This window comes from Pongo abelii, chromosome 5 (assembly GCF_028885655.2).
Source record: "Pongo abelii isolate AG06213 chromosome 5, NHGRI_mPonAbe1-v2.0_pri, whole genome shotgun sequence".
In the NCBI taxonomy this organism is placed as follows: Eukaryota; Metazoa; Chordata; class Mammalia; order Primates; family Hominidae; genus Pongo; species Pongo abelii.
In genome coordinates, this window is record NC_071990.2 from 132,690,754 (window position 1) to 132,712,475 (window position 21,722).

Genomic DNA, 21,722 nt, shown 5'->3' on the forward strand with positions numbered 1-21,722 from the left:
TTATTTTATCTCCTTCTTTTCTTTTTTTTTTGAATAGAGATGAAGTCTCACTATGTTGCCCAGGCTGGTCTTAATCTCCTGGGCTCAAGTGATCCTTCCTTCTCAGCTTCCCAAAATGTTGGGATTAGAGCTGTGAGCCACCATGCCCAGCCTCTTCAGGGATTTTAAAAGGCATTTGTTACATTTAATTATGTATTGCATAATTTTGCAATGTGAAAATTACTGGTCTTAGGACAACATGGACATAGATTAGTGCATTCAGTTCTTTTCTGGAAAATAATAGTAAAAGTATTTGTTGTCATCATGGTTATGTTAGGCAACTGGTAGATATAGAACATTCTTTATTTGAGGATTTTTTTTTACTTTTACTCCAGTTATTGCTGTATCATCAGTTTTTCAAGTTCTTTTTATAGTTGTGGACAAGCAAAAAAAAATAAAGAAAAATTAGGTAGCAAATTAGTGTGATAATTCTAATAAATCTTAATGAGGCAACAAATTTGGGAACAATATTTGTATTAACAACAGCTTAGGAAAATTCCAAGAACAATATCAAAAGATGAGGTCAAAGACATTTTCCCTAGACTGTAAATCTTCTCTCTCATGTAGAGGCATGCTAACTTTTAAGGCATTTCCTTTGAACTCATATATGATTTGATTCAATTAGAAAGCTTAAAAGATATGAAAACAGATTTTCTAATTGCATTATTTTTAGGCATATGGAATATGACAGTGGTGATATTTAGCAGATGAATATCAGCTTTTATTCTCTTAACTCAAATTACTCAGTGAATGAAATATTTAAGATTTAAGTAAAGTTTTTATTTTTACAAGTTTCTTTCACTGTCTTATTTGAATTTGACTTTATAGTATTAGGTTTTAAAAATGTGCTTTGTGCAGCACTGCCAATGGCTGGGGATTATGGTGACAGATAAGCTTTAATGACCTTATAGAATTTTAAATAATGGTTGTAAAAATTAGTTTCCTTTGGCCTTTGATGTCATTGGTATTTTTAAAATATGACACATAAAGAAGACTCTAAAGTGTTTTTCTTTTCTTTTACTTTTTAAGAATGTAATTAAGAATAGAAAGCATGAAAAATATTACAGTTATATCAAGAAATACATAAATTAATCTGGAGAATCAAAGCATTGTTAGAAATATATTGCTTGAAGATTAACCTTAAAATTTTCATAAGTTTGAGGCTAATCCTGCATAAATACTATGTGACTTGAGAGAAATAATTGTCTTTAAAGTATTTTACAGTTTTTACTTATAGTTTTATGTGCTACTAGATAATTCAAAGATATTAATGGTCTAAAACTATTTTACCATGTGAGACATTTCACCAGAATATGGAATATACAAATGGATGGAATTTTGAACATTGCCCTGAATTTACATATAATTAATATTTGAGGTTAGAATGAAGACTAAGTTAGTATGAAAATGCAAATGCAAATATTCTACCTACTAGGTGCAAGTAGCAATCCCCTATCCAATTATGACAACCAAAATTGTCTCTAGGTATTGCCAAATGTCCTCTGGGAGGCAAAATTGTGCTGGTAGAAAACCACTGATTTGAATAATATTGGTGCTGTTGTGTACTTTATATATTTGGCAAACGGTGAAGAGCTTACAAAGTACTTTCATATAGCTTTTCTAATATGATCTTTAATGCAACTCTGTAAGTTTGGCAATGCAAAAATTCAACTTTAAAATAATTGTGGAGTAATGTGGACTTATACTAAAGGCTTTTTTTTGAGAGGAAGTGTGTTCTGTTACATAGTGTCTTAGTCCATTTTGTGCTACCTGAGACTGGATAGTTTATAAAGAGCAGTTTATTTCTCACAATTCTGGTGGCTGGGAAATCCAAGATTGAGGAGCCAGCCAGCATCTGGCAAGAGCTTTCTTGCTGCTCTTGTCCCATGGTGGAAGACGAGAGGGTCAGGGGGAGAGTGAGTGAGCAAGTGAGTAGGCTCAAGAGGGGACTGAACTCATCCTTCTATAAGAAGCCCACTTCCACAGTAACAGCATTAACCCATTCATGAGAGCAGTGCCCCCATGACCCAAACACCTCTCGTTATGCCTCGCCCCACAGCGCTGTGAACTGGGGGTCTAGTTTCCAGCACATGAGCTTCAGAGGACACGTTCAAACCATAGCACTGGTTACACTTTCTGAAAATCCCCTTAAATATCTTCCCTTGATGTTTCAGTTCTTAAGTCCATGACCACATCTCTGCTTCTCCCCTTTCCCCTTCTCATAAACAGACAAACTCCTTGTACATCTCTTGGTCTTTTTCTGTATTCCATTGCTTTCTAGCTACTTCTCCTCTCTCCATCCTGGATCTTTTCCTCCAGGTGCCTCTCTCATTTTTTTCATATGTAGTTTATTCTTTTCCCAGGTTGTTTTTTGCTTTGGTGGATATATGGCCTTAAGATTTTTAAAGTCTGTGTTTCAGTTTATTTTAACAGAGGTAATACCAATATCTACCTCATGGGACTGTTGGGAGGCTACACTGAGCTAATATATATGTAAAATTTTCACCATGATACCTAGAACCTAGTGAGCACACAGTAAAGGTTAGTCGCTGCTGCTGCTGTTTAAATATTGTTTTTTATTATCATCACTGCACTGTGGTGAGACAGTGGTGTAGAAGAGAGAGACATTGACCTCAAGAAGTTTATAATTTCATTTTGTCTATATAGAATAAACTGCGACTCTCTAAGAGTTTTGTATACCATTATGTTTGGAACATTTTATTTATTAGACTATGAATATTCTTTTATTGGTTGTCACAAAAATGACATCTTGTGTTGGAAAATGTTAGGTGTTATTGTGTAACTTCCTACTAAGAAAACACCATTTCCTCTGTTGGTCTCTTGCAGATTATAAGGAACAGAGAAATGCTGAGGTTATTTTGGGTGATGTGGATTTATTGTAAAGGTACATGATGCTAAAGAAAAAGTTATTCATGACACTTGTTAAAGATGGTATGGCAGACCGTATTCCAGAGGGGCCATGGTGACCGGTACAGGGATCACTGCAATGGGGTCCCTCAGTTGGGAGAGAAATTGGACTCAACTCCAACAAGGACAAATGGGGATTTATAACCAAGGAGCAGAGTGGAGGTCAGTGAATGGAAAATTACTGAGAGGAAGGATGAGGGGTTTCTGGCTAAACAGACCAGATAGGATTATTGCTGAAGGGAGGCTGTGGTGATAAGATAGCTCAGATATGGAGGGTGGTTAGACACCAAGGGTAGGGGATTTCTTGAAACTGACATAGCAGCATTCTTGCTCAAACTAGATTCTACAAGGACAGAGAGAGAAGCCCATGGTTAGGCCTAGTCAAGCAGAAGACTCGGAGGGGCCTGACTAAAGTTTTGGTCAAAGGAGAGAGTCTCTGTCAATGGGAAGTGAGATCCAAGGACAGCATCTCATGATTTGCACAATCACATTCCGCAGATAATGGGAACATTGTTCAGGATAAAACAGCTACTTTGGTATCAGAACAGTTTGCTATGCTCATGAGTCAGTTTTTTCTTATCTCTGCTTTTCTATGGATTCTGCGTTGACTGTCAGCCCCCACTCTTTCCCTTTTTTAATATTGTGCTGCCTCAGGGCTTCTGTCTTCTGTTCCCTTAGGGCTTCTCTGTGCTCTCTTTTCTCTGTTGTTTTTTTTTTCTGGGTTTGCTATTTTGTATTCAAACTACTTTCAAATGTACTCACATTTAGAAGTTGACTAGAATTGCATCTAACTGGAAGTGGAGGAGGGAAGGTGCATCATTCCTCTCCCTGTTTCAGAGGAGCAGGTGCTGAGAGAGGAAGGGAGATGGCGGACCGGGTCTGTGGGGATTTCTCCTGGATGCAGATTCTGTTTTTCTAATGTGTGCATTTGGACTTCTTTGCAACTCTTCATGGTAATGCCCCTCCCCACAGGTCTGGAAAAATGACAGTAGTCATTTCTACTGAAATTATTGCTGTCGTAAAAAATCTTAAAGGCCATGAGGAATGGGTTCACAGACACATTCACTTGGAGACAAATAATTATTGCTTCTAACAGAAATGGAATGTTGTCTGCTGGCGTGACCTTTCTGTGGCAAGAATAAAGCCTTATTCTTAGGAAAGATCATAGTTATTGAGTCATATTGGGTATTCCAAGGACAAATTTCTGAAAAGATGCAGGGCCATTGAGAGGTTTTTCCAGTCAGATAGCAATCTGATCTGCAAAATAAGGGTGTTGGGTTCAGTACTGTTAAGATAGACAATCATCATACTTTAAAACTGACACATCCTTTTAAGCTGTCCAAGCAACTATCTGTTTGAGAACAAGTAGACAATTAAGCATTCATTTGGTTGAAGAATCTTAACATTGTTCCAATTTTGGTTGTTGCTTATTTTTCTTCTTGATTTTACATTTTACCATAAAGAAATTTTGCTTACCTAATCACTGGAATTTTTTTTATATGTGTGTATGTGTTATTAGATTATAAAAGGAATTAAGATCCTGCAAAATGCAATAATACAACAAGATGAGCGACTGGCCAAAGCAATGGTCAGTGATGGTTCCTTTCATATTACCCTGCTGGTGATGCAATTATTAAATGAAGATGAAGTAAACATGTGAGTAATATATATTTTTTAAATATAATTTTCCAAATTATTACTTTAATATGAGTAAGCACAGCAGAACCCAAAGAGACATTCTAAATTTTAAAGAAGTAGTCTCTATACAATTTATTCCAGTCAATAGTTAATATACAGAATAAACTGTATAAATATTCTTTTTACTCTAAACTTTTAAACTCTGTTATGGTTATCAAGTGGTAGCCCTTGGTTATGTAATTGTTTTGTCCATGCTCATAAGCACTCTGGACTTGACCATTTAGCTTAAAATTCTAGATACATATTCTGGAATCATGGCACAACTGCCTCTTATTATCTGCCTCACTTTGGGCAAATCATGTACTTTCTAAGTAAATGGAGAAAATAATAGTACCAATACATGCAAGAGCTCTTTGCCTAGGGCCTGGCACATAGTAGGCACTCTATTATTAGCTATAAGAGCTGCCATTTTACTAGGCCACTGGACAATTTCAGTTTCACCTTAGTCATTTTTAGAGTCACTGTACTCTACCTACCCCCGCTGCCCCTATGCCAGGGTTCTGCCATAAAGGTTGAAGACAAGTCATTGATTACTGCTTTCCAATCTGGAAGAAACCTTGTTCTTCCCCCAGTTTTCTGGGACACTCTTATCTGTACTTAGATTTTCCCTTCCTCTGTTACCTCCTATATAGCTCACTGTGTTAAGTTCAAGCCTAAGATGTGTAGAAAACCAAAGCCAGGATGAATTGCAGGTTGCTTTTCTTTTCTACTTTGACAGCCATATCTCCTGAGGGAATGAGGAGCAAGGCTTGAATTAGGAAGGGGTTGAGGAAAAGGTAAAATAAAAGGGATAAGATGAAAGAAATTAATAACTCAAAATATCTAACCCCATTATGATTATTGTAGTTGTGTCTTTTAAACAGTAGAACCTCATGTCTTTAGAGGTCAATCTTATGATCTGTCCCAAGCCGATGTACCCAAAGCAGCCTTGAGTATCCTGTAAGGACAGTGAGGAGGGGAGATTTTACTTGCCTGACTTTGTCTGATCACTTTGCCAATCAGAAGAAAAAAGCGGTTGTCTGATGCTCTGGAAAGAAGAGAATCCAAAGAAGATGCTACGCAAAATGAAAGGTTGAGAGAAGGGAGTAGTGCTCTGTGTGTGTTAGAATGGTCAGGATTCTCCAGAGAAACAGCACCAATAGGAGCGTATCTATGTAGATATCTATCTATATCTGTCTGTGTAGACATGTATATCTTTATGTAGAGAGATTTATTTTAAAGAATTGTCTCCCGTGATTGAGGGAGAAGTCTGAAATCTGCAGGGCAGTCTGGAAGGGAAGAGTTGATGTTGTAGTCTCAAGACCTCAGTCAGTCTGGGGACAGAATTCCTTCTTAGGGGACTCCAGTCTTTTCTATTAAGGCCTTTAGCTGATTGGTTTGGGCCCACCCCTATTCTGGAGGGGCAAGGTGTCAACTTTTAATTGATGGTGAGGTTCAAGGTGTGACCTCACTTTGGGGCAGCTAGAATGGAATTGATGAGGTTTCTGGGAAGACATTGTTTATGTGAACAATTTATTAAAAGTCTCTGATTTTTAACTTTTTATCCTATACCGTATAATATGTTAGACATCTAGATTGTCCATTTCTTGTCCTATATTTATTCCTAATTTTCAAAGTCTAATATCAAGTTTTAGTTGTTTAATAGTATACTGATCAGTGGATTGGATATGGAATGTGCAGTTACTTAAAAAAAATCATTAATTTCTTGAGGTGGATGTCACCTAAACTCCTTTGTATCCTTACAGTGTAGAAGAAAGGAATAGAAATATATTAGGCCAAGCCCGGCTGCTGATTTGAAAAGACTTACAAATGTGCTGTCTTAGTTTGAAATACAACCTTTGGGTCTGAACTCCAGTTTGAGAATTTCGTTTCTTATATGCATATACTTTTTACTTACTTTACCTTAAAGAAGCCTTTTCATAAGCCCCTCTTGAAAACATAGTCTATTTAAAATAATTCGAAAGTTAGTGATACTCCCAGTAGACACTGATTCCTTCTTACTCTGTGAATCAGTGGCATCTTATTAGCACAAATTTACTGATTTATACTACTAGAGAACTGGAAAAGTGAACCGAATTTAGATCATCTATGTTTCTTTAAAGAATAACGACATAGAATTCACTGTCTCTGAAAAGTCTTAACCTTTCTCATGGTCTGCTTTAACATATAGTTTCATTTAAAACAAATATCTTGAATTCCCCCAACTTATAAATGAGCCAGGAGTAGCTGTTCTGTTATCACATGCTTTAATTCATAGCACACAGTGAAGGAAAATACTGACTTCAAAGTATGTACACTGTTTGGATGAACATAATTACAGTTAGGTAATAGTGAATTTAAACTGGATTTGGAGGTACAATGAGAAATGTTGACATTTACATAGATATGCTAAAGTATTATGCATTTGTCATTTCAAAGTGAAATGACAAATGCACAATACTTTACAATTTTGGAAATGAGAAATGTACCATACTTATAGCTATGTAATTTTTCAGAGAAATGAGACTGAGTATAGAAGTCATAGATGAAAATCAGTTAAAAACTTTACCTGAAGACTAATTTAGAAATACGAAAGATCAAGAAAAATGCTGATTTTTTTCAAACACTTGGCTGAACAAATCACTGATCAAAATAATTTAAACAAATGGCAATCCACTGGAAGGGTGTTTTAAAGCCCTGTATGAATGTGCTTGGTTCTTTTTTAAGTAATTGCTGCCCTCTAGTGATATTTCATTTTTTTCTCAAAGTACCTATACCAAAATTCTCTTCAGGATAGAAGTAATTCTAATTTTCCAAATATCAAAAATCTCGTAATGTCCAATTCAATAATATTGTAAACATTTGTTTTTATTAAGAAAAGTGTGGCTGGACGCAGTGGCTCACGCCTGTAATCCCAGCAATTTGGGAGGCCAAGGTGGGAGCATCACTTGAGCCCAGGAGTTTGAGACCAGCTTTCGCAGCATAGGGGTACCTCTCTATAAATAATTTTAAAAAAATAGCCAGGCATTGTGGCATACACCTGTGTATTCCAACTACTCAGGAGGCTGAGGCAGGAGGATCACCTGAGCCCAGGAGGCCAAGGCTTCAGTCAGCTGTGATCACACCACTGCACTCCAGCTTGGGTGACAGAGAACCTGTCTGAAAAAAAGAAGAGAGAAAGAGACAGAAAGAGAAAGAGAGAGAGAGGGAGAGAAAAGAAGAAGAAAAAAAGAAGAAGGAAGAAGGAAAGATATCGCACTTCTAACACAGAGCAGCCGTATAATTGCATAGGCTAAATAGCTAAAGTATATATGGCAAACTTCTATAGTTACAATTGGGGAATATAATTAAACTTGTATTTTATTTGAGTCTAAGTATAGCAAATTATCTAATTATAGGGACTGTTATATTTTAAGAGATAGTGTGTTTTAACTTTTATTAGAGTGCCTCACAAATATATTTACTGTAAAAGTATTAGTACTTTCATCAAGAATCTAGAACTTGACACATAATCTAATGTAAGCTCTTGTAGGTACTCGGTTTTTTGGGATATATTTTCAGTAATTTTTTGAGTTGTTTATATAATATTTCACTTGGTTAAAAATCTTTTGGTAAACTGTAAAATAGTGTCACTTTTATGTCTTTAATAGTAATTATAATTAGGTAAAGATTTCTTTACTTCTTCCGTAGTTTTTGTTTAAAACTGTCTATCAGTTTTAATCATAAAGTTTAGATTTAGAAGGTATTTTGAGCCTTAAAATAATTAGTACAAATATCAAAATTAATTCATCTTTCTAAAACTGGTACTTTGTATCTTATTTGGTTTTGTATATTTTATTACTTAATGTATTACTGAAAAATGTATTATTTCTTACTAGTGGTATTGATGCTCTTTTGGAATTGAAACCATTCATAGAAGAACTCCTCCAAGGAAAACATTTGACTTTGCCCTTTCAAGGGATTGGCACTTTTGGAAATCAGGTTGGATTTGTGAAGCTGGCAGAAGGAGATCATGTAAACTCACTTTTGGAGATCGCAGGTAAAACAGCAACACATTCATATGAAATCTTGTCTGTTGGAGAAGCAATTTTTTTCAGTTTTGTAACAGAGACTTGACATTTTTAAATTTTAAAAGATGATGGACTAGACTCAAGTATTTTTTAGGACTGTCCCAATCATAAGTCTGAAGGATTTCAGTGCTTATCATAACATTTGACATACAGTTGGCACTTGGTAGGTACTGAATCAATGAATAGGAGTTATTGGTTGCCTATTCAAAGGCTTGTGGGAGTTGTCATCCCCATTGCAGAGAGCCAGTTGGTGAATCAGCAAGGTTTCCGTTTATGCTGCTCCCCTCCACCCACTCCCCTGGAGGGACTACTCTCTGAGCAGAAGGACCATTGGTGTTAGCAGAAGACCTCATATGTGTTGGGGAACACGTTGCCTTGTGCAGCACAATTTAAAGTGTCAGGGAATTGGAAGCAGAAAAAAATCATAACCTGGATGAGTGACTTCAGTTTGATCCAGAGATAATAGGTTGGGTATTAGCCTACATGCTGTGAGAAATTTTTATTTTCACTTCATTTCATGTCATGTCATGTCATTTCATGTCATCCCATTGCAGGTTCAATAATCCTTGGTTCATAACACACTTGCATCATTGGTCTATGCTTGGTCTACTTTTATCTGTGTTTTTTTTTCTTTTTGTCTATTATTCCTTCTTCGCTTTTCTTTCTCTGCCCCCTCTTCCCTCTCTTCTTGCTTCCATCCCTCCTTCTCTTTGTGTATCTACCTTTCTCTCTCTATCTCTTAAAAAGCAATGTAATAATAACCTGGGAATCTACCACCCCAAACAGAAGCTAGTGCTTCGGTAGTAATCTAACCATATTGCCCTTTCAGTAATGCATCCTTTGGCCTTCCTCCAATTAAGTTCACTATCATCCTGAAGTCAGTGTTTACTTCCTTTTATTTTCCCAAAGTATATGCATTTTCATTTTAGTTGGTTTTAACTTAATAAAAAGGGCATCTTGTTGTATGTGATCTATTGGGACATCCTTTTTGCTTAATATTACATTGCCTCTTTGCAGTTTAATAATTGCCCATTTAAAAGTGTACATTTGGCAGGGAGTGAGGATCAGGTTTCATTGTTGGTTTTTCTTTTGTGTTCTTAAGATATTTGTGATGAATATTTTTGTGAATGTCAGTGTTTATATAGAGCTGGATTATCATACAGATTAATTGTTAGAATGACATTTAGCGTAGTGTTAGTTGTGCTGTCTAGCATATGGTTTAAGTTCGCTGAGTTCATTATCCATTCAGATGTGTCAGAAGTAGAGCTGTTTAGTTATCTTTATAGTAGAAGATTTCTGTTATGTACTTGAAATACATTTTACATAACAGCATTTCAATTGGGCTGCAAATGTGAAATTCACTATTGCTGTTATTAGTGACACAGCTGCATTCATTTTAGCAAAGGTTTTTAGAAATTTATTACCTCTAAATTTCATTTATTCTACATAATATTGGGCCCAAGGAATTATACTTTAGTAGGAAGAATTCATTCCTTTAGCATGCAATGAGCCGGTGCCAACTAGGTACTTGGGATAGAAAACTGGAAAAAAAAAAAAAAAAAAAGATCCTTTTCCTTTAAGGAGCGTATAGCCTCGTGCGGAAACAAACAGGCAAGCAATTACAGTGCAATATAATAATAACAATAATTTTTGTAACGAGAGGCAGAGGCACAGAGTTATAGTGGGCACATAGGAGAAGGGGGCTGGATTGAGAAAGATTTCATAGGAGAAATAGCGTTTGAGTTGACATTTGAAGGGTAAATACAGGTTTTCTGGTTGGACACATTGGAGGAGTGTATTCTGGGTCGAGGGAACAGCATATGCAAATGAATCAAGTCCTATTTAGGGACCTACAAGTAGTTTAGTGTTACTGAAGTATAAATTGCAGATCTAGAGATACCATCAAATGAGATTCATATGCTAAAGGGAGCAGTGAAGGTAAAATAAGGGCATGAGGAGAGTGGTGAAAGTTTAGAATGGTGACCAAGGGAAATGGAAGGGGAAAGTTTAATAAGCAGCATGTAATGGGGTTGCAGAGCAACGCAGAAGGTGCATTTGGGATGAGTGCAGAAATTTGTAGTGGTACTAATTTGTGATCTTGTCAAGTAGTGTTTAGGATTTAGCTGTGAGAATGGAGGGGAACTGAATTAATCCATACTGGGGCACTCGTGTGGTAGGTGTGGTAAAAAGACAAAGGAGCAAGGCTGTCCAGAGAGTGGGAGAATGCTTGATGTGTTCATTATTGCACGCACATTAGAAAAGGCAGTAGAGTCTGCATGGGACTAATATTTGGAAGGAGAATAGAGTAATAGGACTGAAGATTAGAGTTAATAGAAGTTCAAGAGTGAGAAAGGAAAATTAGGAGGTGTGATCAGAGAGCAGTATATTGGATTTTATGAATTGAGGAGATTTCTGGTTCATAGAGACTATGAAGAAACTTTGTTCGTTGACGTCACAAAGAAAAACAAATGATAGCTAGAAGTTTTAAAATCGAGAGAAAGCCAAATTATTAGGTTTCATAGGAGAAACTTATAGCTTCAGTGAAGTCCCTAGGTACATGATCAGTATACAAAAAACTATAAATAATTAAAGTATTTTTTTAAGAGGCACAATTTTTAATAACAAGAACAATAGAGACATGTAGGAATGAATCAACTAAAGGATATGCAAGACTTCTATGGAGGAAATATTTTGGCTGTTACATCTTTACTAGGTATGTTTATCCTAACACTTTTCCCCTTTCCTTTTTTAAAGACAGAGTCTTGCTCTGTCACCCAGGCTGGAGTGCAGTGGTGCAATCGTGACTCACTGCAGCCTTGAGTCTCCTAGGCTCAAGCGATCCTCCTGCCTCAGCTACAGGTGTGTGCCACCATGGCCAGCTAATTTTTTTTTTTTAAGAGTTGAGGTCTCACTATGTTGCCCAGACTGGTCTTGAACTCTTGGCCTCAAGCAGTTGTCCCACCTTAGCCTCATAAAGTGTTGGGATTACAGGCATGAGCCACTGTGCCCAGCCCCTCCTTTCTTTTTCTATTTGTTGCAAGAGCGTCTATTCCTCTCACTGAGGAATACATTTCTAGACTAAGCCAGACCATCAAAAAAATTCTATAGATACTTAGACAAAATCGTGTAAAACTTTGTAGAATTGATATTACAGAATTGCTTTTACTATAATTCTTTTGGCATTATTTGATGATTTTCTAAGAAACAGGTTTATGGAAATTCTCTGTGTTTATTTTAAGTATTACAAATGTTGATTATATCTTGTTAAATAACATGAGTTGATTAGAAAAAAATTCTTTTTGGCTGGGTACGGCGGCTCATGCCAGTAATCCCAGCACTTTGGGAGGATGAGGTGGGCAGATCATGAGGTCAGGAGTGGCCAGTACTGGAGACCAGCCTGGCCAATGTGGTGAAACCCCGTCTCTATTAAAAATACAAAAAATTAGCAGGGTGTGATGGCACACCCCTGTAGTCCCAGCTACTGAAGAGGCCGAGGCAGGAGAATCACTTGAACCCGGGAGGTGGAGGTTGCAGTGAGCCGAGATCGTGCCACTGCACTCCAGCCTAGGTGACGGAGCGAGACTCCATCTCAAAAAAAAAAAAAAAAGAAAAAAAATTCTTTTTAATTTTAATATCAGGACTATTTCTCTTGAACATGTTGTTTTTTACCTAATGAATGTTGAACATTTAACTTGTGTCTTTGGGTTAGAATTGGTTACTTGAAAACTTAGAATCTAGTTTATTGCGTACTTCAATTTAGAATATAGGACATAATGTTATTCTTTTTGTGCACTTACCTCATACCTGGCTTCATGTTATCTTTCCAGTTTTAGTTTCCCTTTGTCTCATTTTCTTTATTTTAAATTTACTTATTATAGTGTACACTTCTTTGGAGTTATCTTAAATCCTATTTTTAGGGATAGGGTGAAGCAAAACATGTGAACAAGCATGCAAACAAATAAGCAATATTTACAAGTCAAGGAGTACTTAAAATCATTAGTAGGCCAATGAGAAGGCAACTCTAATTGTTCTGAGGGCAAATCATTTGGGACCAATGCCCACAGTTAATCTTTTCTTCCGGGCAAATCATTTGGGACTGATAGTCCACAGTTAAACTTAATCTTTTCTTCTTGGCTGCTCTGGAAAAAATGCTAGACTTAGAGCTTTTCTTTGGTAATATAAATATCTCTGCACTCAAGAAACATTTCTAATTACTCATTCATTCATTGTTCTTTTAAATAATTCTCTGGGTGCTTGCAACATTGAGAATTCCATCCATTCTTTGCAAATATTCTCACAAAGGCATTTTCCAATATTGATGAAAGATCCATTGTGTGCTGAGGAATGTGAAGTCTCACCAGCTTTAATATGAATATAAGCCCGAAGATGTTGGTTTGTTATTACTGCTCCTATAATTCCTTTCTTGATTCCAGAGGTATTAGGTACTGTTGATTAAAAATATTTATGTTTTTTCAAAAGTTTCAACAAAACATTATAAAAAATAGAAGCTGGAGGGAGAACAACATTCTTTTCCCCTCATACAATCACTGTTATACTTGCTTTTAATCTTTTATGTGTGTATTGTACAATTGTTTTTATTATAATTTTTATGCACTTTTGTAAGAAACCTAAATATTTGAATATACATGGAAAACTTTATTCACTTACTGAAGCAACATGTATTTATTAATTATTGGGGACTTACTGTGTCAGGCATTGAAGTTTAGATATAGCCTCTATTTACGTAGTGTTCAGATATTCAGAATGTTCAGCACATGGAATTTTTGTCAATATTTTACTTCTTTAGATATATTTTTAAAAGAATGCCTCAGGCTGGGCACAGTGGCTTGTGCCGGTAATCCCAGCCACTCAGCAGACTGAGGTAGGAGGATCACTTGAGCTCAGGGGCTGGAGGTTACAGTGAGCCATGATTGTGCCACTACACTCCAGCCTGGGCAACAGAGTGAGACTCCATCTCCAAAAAAGAATGCCTTAGGATTAGTACCACTTTAACCCAACAGTATCAGTAAAATGATTTAATATTTGTTTTTGTATCATATTTTATAAGCTGTTTGTTCAAATGATATATTCCAACTCTCAGAAGAATATATTCCATTGACCAAAGTTTCTTAAAACTTTGTAATAAATTGTATGTATATGCCTACACAGGAATATTAAAATTTTGTTCATTCAAAATAATGGAGACAGAGCTAGACTGACTTACTGTAAAGCAGGATAATTTGTAAAGAAAGTAATTCTAGTTGACCTTTGAACAATGTGGGGATTGGTGCCCAGAACCCTGCGTAGTCAGAATTCCCCATGTAACTTTTGACTCCTCCAGAAGTTTACTACTAATAGTCTACTGTTGACTGAAAGCCTTATTGATAACATAAACAATTGATTAACACATATTTTATATGTTACATGTATTATTAATATATACTATATTCTTACGATAAATAATTTAGAGAAAAGAAAATGCTATTAAGAGAATCCTAAGAAAGAGAATACATGTTTGCTGTTGATTAAGTGGAAGTGGATGATCATAAAGGTTTTCAACCTCATCATTTTCACATTGAGTGGACTGAGGAAGAGGAGGAGTGAGTCTTGCTGTCTTAGGGGTGGCAGAGGCCCAAGAGGTGGAGGTGGAAGTGGGGAGGCAGGAGAGGCAGGCACACACGTGTAACTTCTGTTGAAAAATATCCATATATAAGTGGACCTGCTTAGTTCAAACCTGTGTTCAAAGGTTGAGCCGTAGTCTGATTTACCTAATTTTCATTGAGAGAGTTTTTAGATTCACAAGTTAAAGAAATAAATTCTTAAAGTGTTATATAGTTCTTAGGAAAAAAGGAACCAATTTCAGACACTACTCTTTGTACTGATTACTAAATATTGGCAGGATAAAGAGTCATTTAGAATTTTTAACGTGTAAAATTGAAGAAAATTATTGGACATTTTGAACTAGTAGAGTCTAAATTGATTAGCTCTTACCATTAATGGGGGTCAGGATATGCTACTCCATAATATTTTAAGCTAAAGGAATTTGAGAAAACAGCAGAAGTAGGAAAGTCACTCTCTGCCCTCCTGCCCTTCCCTGAAGCAGGTCGTAAGACCCACATTTGAGATATGCTCTCTCTATGCATGGAGGAATGGAACATCCTCCTTTCTGAGGACACCGGGTCCCAGAGGAGAAGCTGAGTCAATAGGCCTTGCTAAGTTTCCCCCAGTTTATTACCATTAGATCATACTTTTTAATTCAATTGTACTTCTCCACAACTGTCCACTTCTTCATCAAACATAGCATAAAAATACCCAGGTTTACATGTTTATTTGCGTCATTTTCTTATAAAAGGTCCCATGTCACATAAAACTTCTATTAAATAAATTGGTATGCTTGTCTCTTGTCAATCTGTCTTTTTTATGGAGTTGTCTATAACAATGAATATAGGATGGGTGAGAAAAAGATATTTCTTTTTTCCTACACCATTAAAATTATGCTGTTACTAACAGTTATTTTTGGTACCTGCTGGTGGGCTAAAGAGACCAAGCCCTTCTTTGCATCACATGTGCATGTGGGCTTATGGTGGTAGCCACTTGAGGGAGCAGGTAAGGTGTATGGCATCAGAGGCTGTGTCTCAGCTTCCTAGCTTGACCTTGAGTGATCCTGTGTTGTTGTTTTTTTTTTCCAGAATAAAACAGCACCTTCTTTCCTAGAATTACCCAGTAGCTGATAGAATTAAGAAGATATTGAAAATTTTGCATTTATATGGCATGTTCCCACATTTTATAATGAATGATGAAATTGCATTGAAAAGCTTTTTGCATAGAAATGGATATGTGATTTCATTCATTTTTTCAGCCATGTATAATTTTGTTAAGCTCACGAGATTGAGAGATTGCTAAAAATTTAGCCCACTAGAATTATAATAGTTTTTGCAAATCTTTTTTTTTTAAAATAGAAAAGTGCCCTTGGTTAGCATGATAAAAGATTCTAAGTACATTTATCTCATACAAGAAAAAATGAAAGGTTTTTAGAATGTTCATTTGAACATTATGCTTTCTTTCATTTTGACTGTCATTTCCCCCAAAAGATGGAGAGACTACATTCCGTGTTTTCTGCTCCTTGTGAAGAATCTGTTCAGTTTCTGGTATCTTTAGGCCCTTCTAGGGTGCTCTATTACTACATGAAGTCTTGGATTTCTGACCACCACAGGCTGGTGGGTGTCCCAGCAGCCTGCTAACCCTTCCCCTAATGGCTTGGGCTAGGCTCTCTTCAGAAACATAAAAATAACTTAGCCACACTTCACTTAGAAGACCAGCTTGTCTTTTTAACTAGGATGGCTGCATTCACAGACCTGCACCATTGAGGCCATTAGAGCCTTATTTTCATACCCTGCCTCTATTTGCATATGCCACCAAGCACACTTCCTCCATCCTTCCTCTCCTTTCTCATCTCTCTCGTAATCCTTTTTATTCTCACCTCTTTTATTTACTTTATTTTCAATCAAACACTTTCTAAATGGACTGACTTTGTACCAGGCATTATTCTAATTATCTTATTAAATATCAATTTCGTCCTGACAAACCTATGAGGTAGGGGCTGTCTTAGTTCATTTTGTGTTGCTATAACAGAATACTTGAGGCTGGGTAATTTATAAAGGAAAGACGTTTATTGAGCTCACAATTTTGCAGGCTGGGAAGTTCAAGAGCATAGCACTGCATTGGCTGGCTCCTGGTGAGAAACACATGCTGGGTCAAAACATGGCAGAGAAGTGGAAAAGTGAGTGGGTACATGCAAAGAGATCACATGCCAATAGAGGAAGCAAGAGAGAATCTAGGAAGCCTAATTCACTTTTATAAGAGCATACTGTTTAGTAACTAATCCAGTCCCATGAAAGTGAGAACATGCTCCTGATGTAAGGCATTCATCTATTTATGAGGGATCCACCCCTGTGACCCAAACACCTCCCACAAGCCTCCATCTCCAGCACAACCATGTTAGGAATCAAATTTCAACATGAGTTTTAGTGGGGAAAAACCACATCCAAACCGTAGGAAGACCATTGTCATCACTCCCATTTGGCAGCGAAACTGAGGCACAAAGAAGTTAAGTAATTTGTTAGTGAGTAGTGGAACCAGGACTCAGATCCAAGCAGTCTGATTCCAGATTCTGTGCTCTTAATTACTATGCTAGTCTGTTACATTGTAAATTAGCAACCGGACTCCCTAAACATTTTCGAGGAACACCTCTTCTTGCCTTAGCTGAAACTTGGCTCTTATCTGATTGAAATCACAGCTTCCTCTAGGTGAAGGCTGCTCATTTCACCCAATCCCACATTCCACAGGACCCAGAGGTATCATCCACATTCTCTTAGTTTTCTGTTGCTTTGTGCCTGTTCTATCCTCACACAGAGGCCTTTCCTTATTGGTGGTTCATGTTACCTGGTTTTGTTAACTTCTGCCTCTCTTTTTGCTGTCATCTGAATATTTCCTCTCCTATTTTGAGGATTTTGTTTCATAGCTCACATTGCAATGCTTGTGTCCTTCAGTAGCACGAGCACAATCTGTCCAGCCATCCTGGCACAAAGTGAGCTTTGGAGTCAGTCAGAACCATTTGCATTCCTGTGCAGCCTGTTACCAGCTGAGTGGTTTTAAGCAATTTACTTCACCTCCCAATCCTTCAGTTTCTTTATTTGTACAATAGGCATAATAGTAACTGTTCTGAAAATAAAGTGAGATAATCTATACGGAGTGCTTAGCACAGTATTGGGCACATAGACAATGTTAAATAGACGGTAACTATTATTATTAATGATAAATACTCCATTCCCACTACTGCCATCACAGCTGTTGCTTTTCTTAAAATCCCTTGACTTCTTTGACGTTAGCATCCTACACCCATACACCTCTCTGCCATTCATAAGCATATTTCTGAGACCTTAAACTTAGTTATAGCTATCGCCACAACTTCCCATTCTAGTTGCCATTTACTTCCTTTCCACTACTACTAATGCTCCGGAACCTCACCGAGGCTTGGCCTCTTCCAGGACAGCATAGATGTATTCATTCTTAAACTAGAGAAGGCCTCAAGGTATGTCATTCTCTTGGTGGCTCTTTCAATTGTCCTATCTCGTTTTGTTTGACCTGTCTGGGAAACACCGATGGCAGATCCAATCCAGTCATTTGCTTTTTTGCCCCAACACCTGGGCAAAATAAAATCCACCCTCCTTGCTGTAGCCCACAATATCCTCCATGTTCTGGTCCACTGCCTATATCTCCTGCCTTATCATGGTCCTCTCTCCCTGCCCACTGTGCTCCACTTGAACTTGCTTCTTACAGGTACTGGACTCAACAAAGTCTTTTCTGCCATAGATCTTCTGAAAATGCTTGAGTGTTCCTTCTGCTTAGACCTTTTCATTCTTAGGATCTCAAATGTCACGACTTCAGAGAGTCCCTACCCACTGTGAGTAGAGTATTTTTATAAGTAAGCTCTCTATCACTGTACCCAGTGGGATGCCCTCATAGGTCTCATCACAGGTTGTGATTACCTTATTGTCTATTTGGTTTTTTGTTTGTTTGTTTGTTTGTTTTGAGATGGAGTCTCGCTCTGTCGCCCAGGCTGGAGTGCAGTTGCACAGTCTTGGCTCACTGCAACCTCTGCCTCCTGGGTTCAAGTGATTCTCCTGTCTCAGCCTCCTGAGTAGCTGGGATTACAGGTGCCTGCCACCACACCCAGCTAAGTTTTGTGTTTATAGTAGAGACGGAGTTTCTCCATGTTGGCCAGGCTGGTCTCAAACTCCTGACCTCAAGTGATCTGCCTGTCTGGGCCTCCCAAAGTGCTGGGATTACAGGCGTGAGCCACCGTGCCTGGCCCGTTATTGTCTATTTGATTGACTGTCTTTGTGGCTAGATTAGGCTCCATGAGGGCCAGGACCATGACTGTTTTGGTCACTAGTGTATACCCAGTACTGTCTATGATGTGTGACACAAAAACGTGTTAAGGCTCACAGAATCCCAGCACTTTGGGGGCCTTAGGAGGGAGGATTGCATGAGCTCAGCGGTTTAAGACCAGCCCAGGCAACGTAGTGAGACTTTGCTTCTACAAAAGATAGAAAAAAATTACCTTGGCATGGTGGTGCATGCCTTGATTCCAGCTACTTAGGTGGCTGAGGTGGAAGGATTGCTTGAGTCTGGGAGGGTGAGGCTGCAGCGAGCTGTGAATATGCCACCATACTCCACCCTGGGTGACAGAGAAAGACCCTGTCTCAAATAAATAAATAAATAAATAAATAAATAATAAGGTATTAATAAGTATTTATCAAAAGAATGAGAAAATGAAGAAATCACACAGTCATGTAGGTTGGCTCTCCTGCAAATGTATGTTTTCCACACTCAGAGCCTTGGCGCGGCAGGTCCACTGCTTCAGCTCAGTTTTTCTCGTGTCTACTGTTGCTGCCTCAGCCCCCTGTTTGGAGCAACTATAACCTCCTACCCCTCTCTCAGCAGATGGCACTGAGGCTGGGATCTGCTCACTTCAAGTCCCTGTGCTTGGTGAACCTGTCTGCTATTGCATTTGGCTTTTAAATTCTCATACAGTTTTGGGAAAAGAGGTGTCCTTTATCTAGTTAAGACTAACCCCTTCAGCTGTGTTCTTGGTCTGCTGGACTCAACCAGGATCTTGCTGTACCAGTTACTTCTTCCCTCTCTGTGCTTCTGTGTTTTCAACCCTATGTCTTTATTACCTCCTTTCCCCCAACTTTACTTGCTCAATAACACATTTCCTATCCCTAAACAAACAAAAAACAAAGTTAAAAAACCCTAAGGATTAGCTACAGAAAAATCTCTTGATCTTCAATCTCCTGCTAGCTTCTTCATTGTACCTTTCCTACCCAGAATCTTTAAAAGAGTTGCCTGTATTCTCTGTACCTTTCCTACCTAGAATCTTTAAAATTTAAAAATCTTCATTGTACCTTTCTTGTCCAGAATCTTTAAAAGAGTTGCCTGTATTCTCTGTCTCTAGTTCATTACTGTCCTTTTCTCAAACCTCCTGCGGTCAGTAGGCTATGGCCTACTTCACTGCATGCCACATCATGGGCCCCGATAGCTTTGTAATCGCTGAATCTAACGAATGCTCTAGATTTATTCATACAACTGAGCACTCCCTTCTTTAAATTCTCCTTTTGGTTTCTGAGACACCACTTTCTTTTTTTGTTTGTTTTGTGTATTTTTTTTAATACTTCTCTCAATGTATCTTCTCAGCTTTCTTCATTAGTTTATCTCTTTTTTCTTTAAGCATTTATATTTTTAGATTTCCGAACCTGACTCTCTGTTTAACTTGGTTTCTCTTTTTTTTGAAATGGAGTCTCACTCTGCTGCCTAGGCTGGAGTGCAGTGGCACTGTCTCAGCCTCCCGGGTTCAAGCGATTCTCCTGCCTCAGCCTCCTGACTAGCTGGGATTACAGGTGCCTGCCACCATGCCTGGCTAATTTTTGTATTTTTAGTAGAGACAGGGTTTCACCATGTTGGCCAGGCTGGTATCAAACTCGTGACCTCAGGTGATCTGCCTGCCTCGGCCTCCCAAAGTGCTGGGATTACAGGTGTGAGCCACCGCGCCTGGCCCCATGTTTCTTTTTGTATTTACCATCACGATCAATCTCCCTACTCTTCCACCAGGAACATCAAGAAATGTAGGTGTCATCCTAAACCCCAGCATCAGTCATTTTAGATATTCATAGTCATCAAGTGCTGTAAATTTTCTGTCTTAAATATCACTCCCATTCGTTCCCTACTTTCTGTTCCTATTGCTGTGCCTCAGTTCAAGCTCTGTTCATCTTTCACCCATGCTACTGCAATAGTCTCCTGGTCTACAGTCTGCCGCTTTACTTCCAGACTCTTTTTCTAAAGCACAAAACTAAGCATTTTTATGCTCCCTGCTTAAAATAATTTATTGACTTACTGTTGGATCTAGGATAAAACCTATTCTTCTTGCTGTGTCATTTAAGATTCTCAGCTCCTTGATTCTTGCCTGTGTATTTAGCCTTATTTCTTGTGTTGTCCACGCTGCACCCATTGTTTAAGATATGCTGAACTACTTATAGGTCCCCTGAGGCACTGGGCCATGTCATGTCTTCATGCCTTAGCTGACGCTGCTGCCATCCCATGGAATCTTTCACATTCCTCACATGATCAGACAACAACCACTGATCTTTTTTCTTTAAAAAAAATTAGTTTTGGCCGGACATGGTGGCTCATGCCTGTAATCCTAGCACTTTGGGAGGCCGAGGCGGGTAGATCACTTGAGGTTAGGAGTTTGAAACCAGCCTGGCCAACATAGTGAAACTCCATCTCTACTGAAAATACAAAAACATTAGCCAGGCATGGTGGTGGGTACCTGTGATCTCACCTACTCAGGAGGCTGAGGCAGGGGAATCGCATGAACCCAAGAGGCGGCGGTTGTAGTGAGCTGAGATGGCACCAATGTACTCCAGCCTGGGTGACAGAGCAAGAGTCCATCTAAAAAAAAAAATAATTTTTTAAACTATAGTAAAATACACATAATATGAAATTTACCATCTTAACTTTTTTTAAACATATAGTTCAGTAGTGTTAAGTATATTCACATTATTGTGCAACCAATCTACAGAATCTTTTTAATCTTGCAAAATGGAAACTCCATACCCATGAAAAACAAATCCTCACTCCCTCCTTCCCCTGGCTTCTGGCGACCACCGTTCTACTTTCTGTCTCTATGAATTTGACTGTGTAGCTGCCTCATAGAAGTGAAATCATGTAGTATTTATCTTTTTGTGACTGGCTGATTTCACTTAACGTAACGTCCTTAAGGTTCATCCGTGTTGTATCATGTCAGAACTTTATTCCTTTTTAATGCTTTATAATATTCCGTGGTATATGTAAATACCACATTTTGCTTATCTTGTTATCTGTTGATGGGTTTGTTGATGGACTCTTAGCTATTGTGAATAATGCAGCTATGAACATGGATGTATA

At 37.9% G+C, this 21,722-nt stretch overlaps 1 protein-coding gene across 11 annotated transcripts in view; it reads left to right on the forward strand.

Moving 5' to 3' along the window:
- Window positions 1-21,722, forward strand: part of AKAP7 (A-kinase anchoring protein 7) — a 160,441-nt gene that overhangs the window by 28,061 nt on the left and 110,658 nt on the right. For 8 of the 11 annotated variants that reach the window (XR_008526434.2, XR_010140346.1, XM_054558163.2 and 5 more), the window contains exons 4-7: window positions 2,887-2,944; window positions 3,805-3,920; window positions 4,487-4,623; window positions 8,523-8,683. Coding sequence is in view for 8 of the 11 variants with exons in the window: in XM_054558163.2 (XP_054414138.2) it covers window positions 2,887-2,944; window positions 3,805-3,920; window positions 4,487-4,623; window positions 8,523-8,683 (472 nt within the window). In the remaining 3 variants the exon portion in view is untranslated. The remainder of the gene's footprint in view (window positions 1-2,886; window positions 2,945-3,804; window positions 3,921-4,486; window positions 4,624-8,522; window positions 8,684-21,722) is intronic. The other 3 variants (XR_008526435.2, XM_024249035.3, XM_002817356.6) reach the window with 1 other exon arrangement.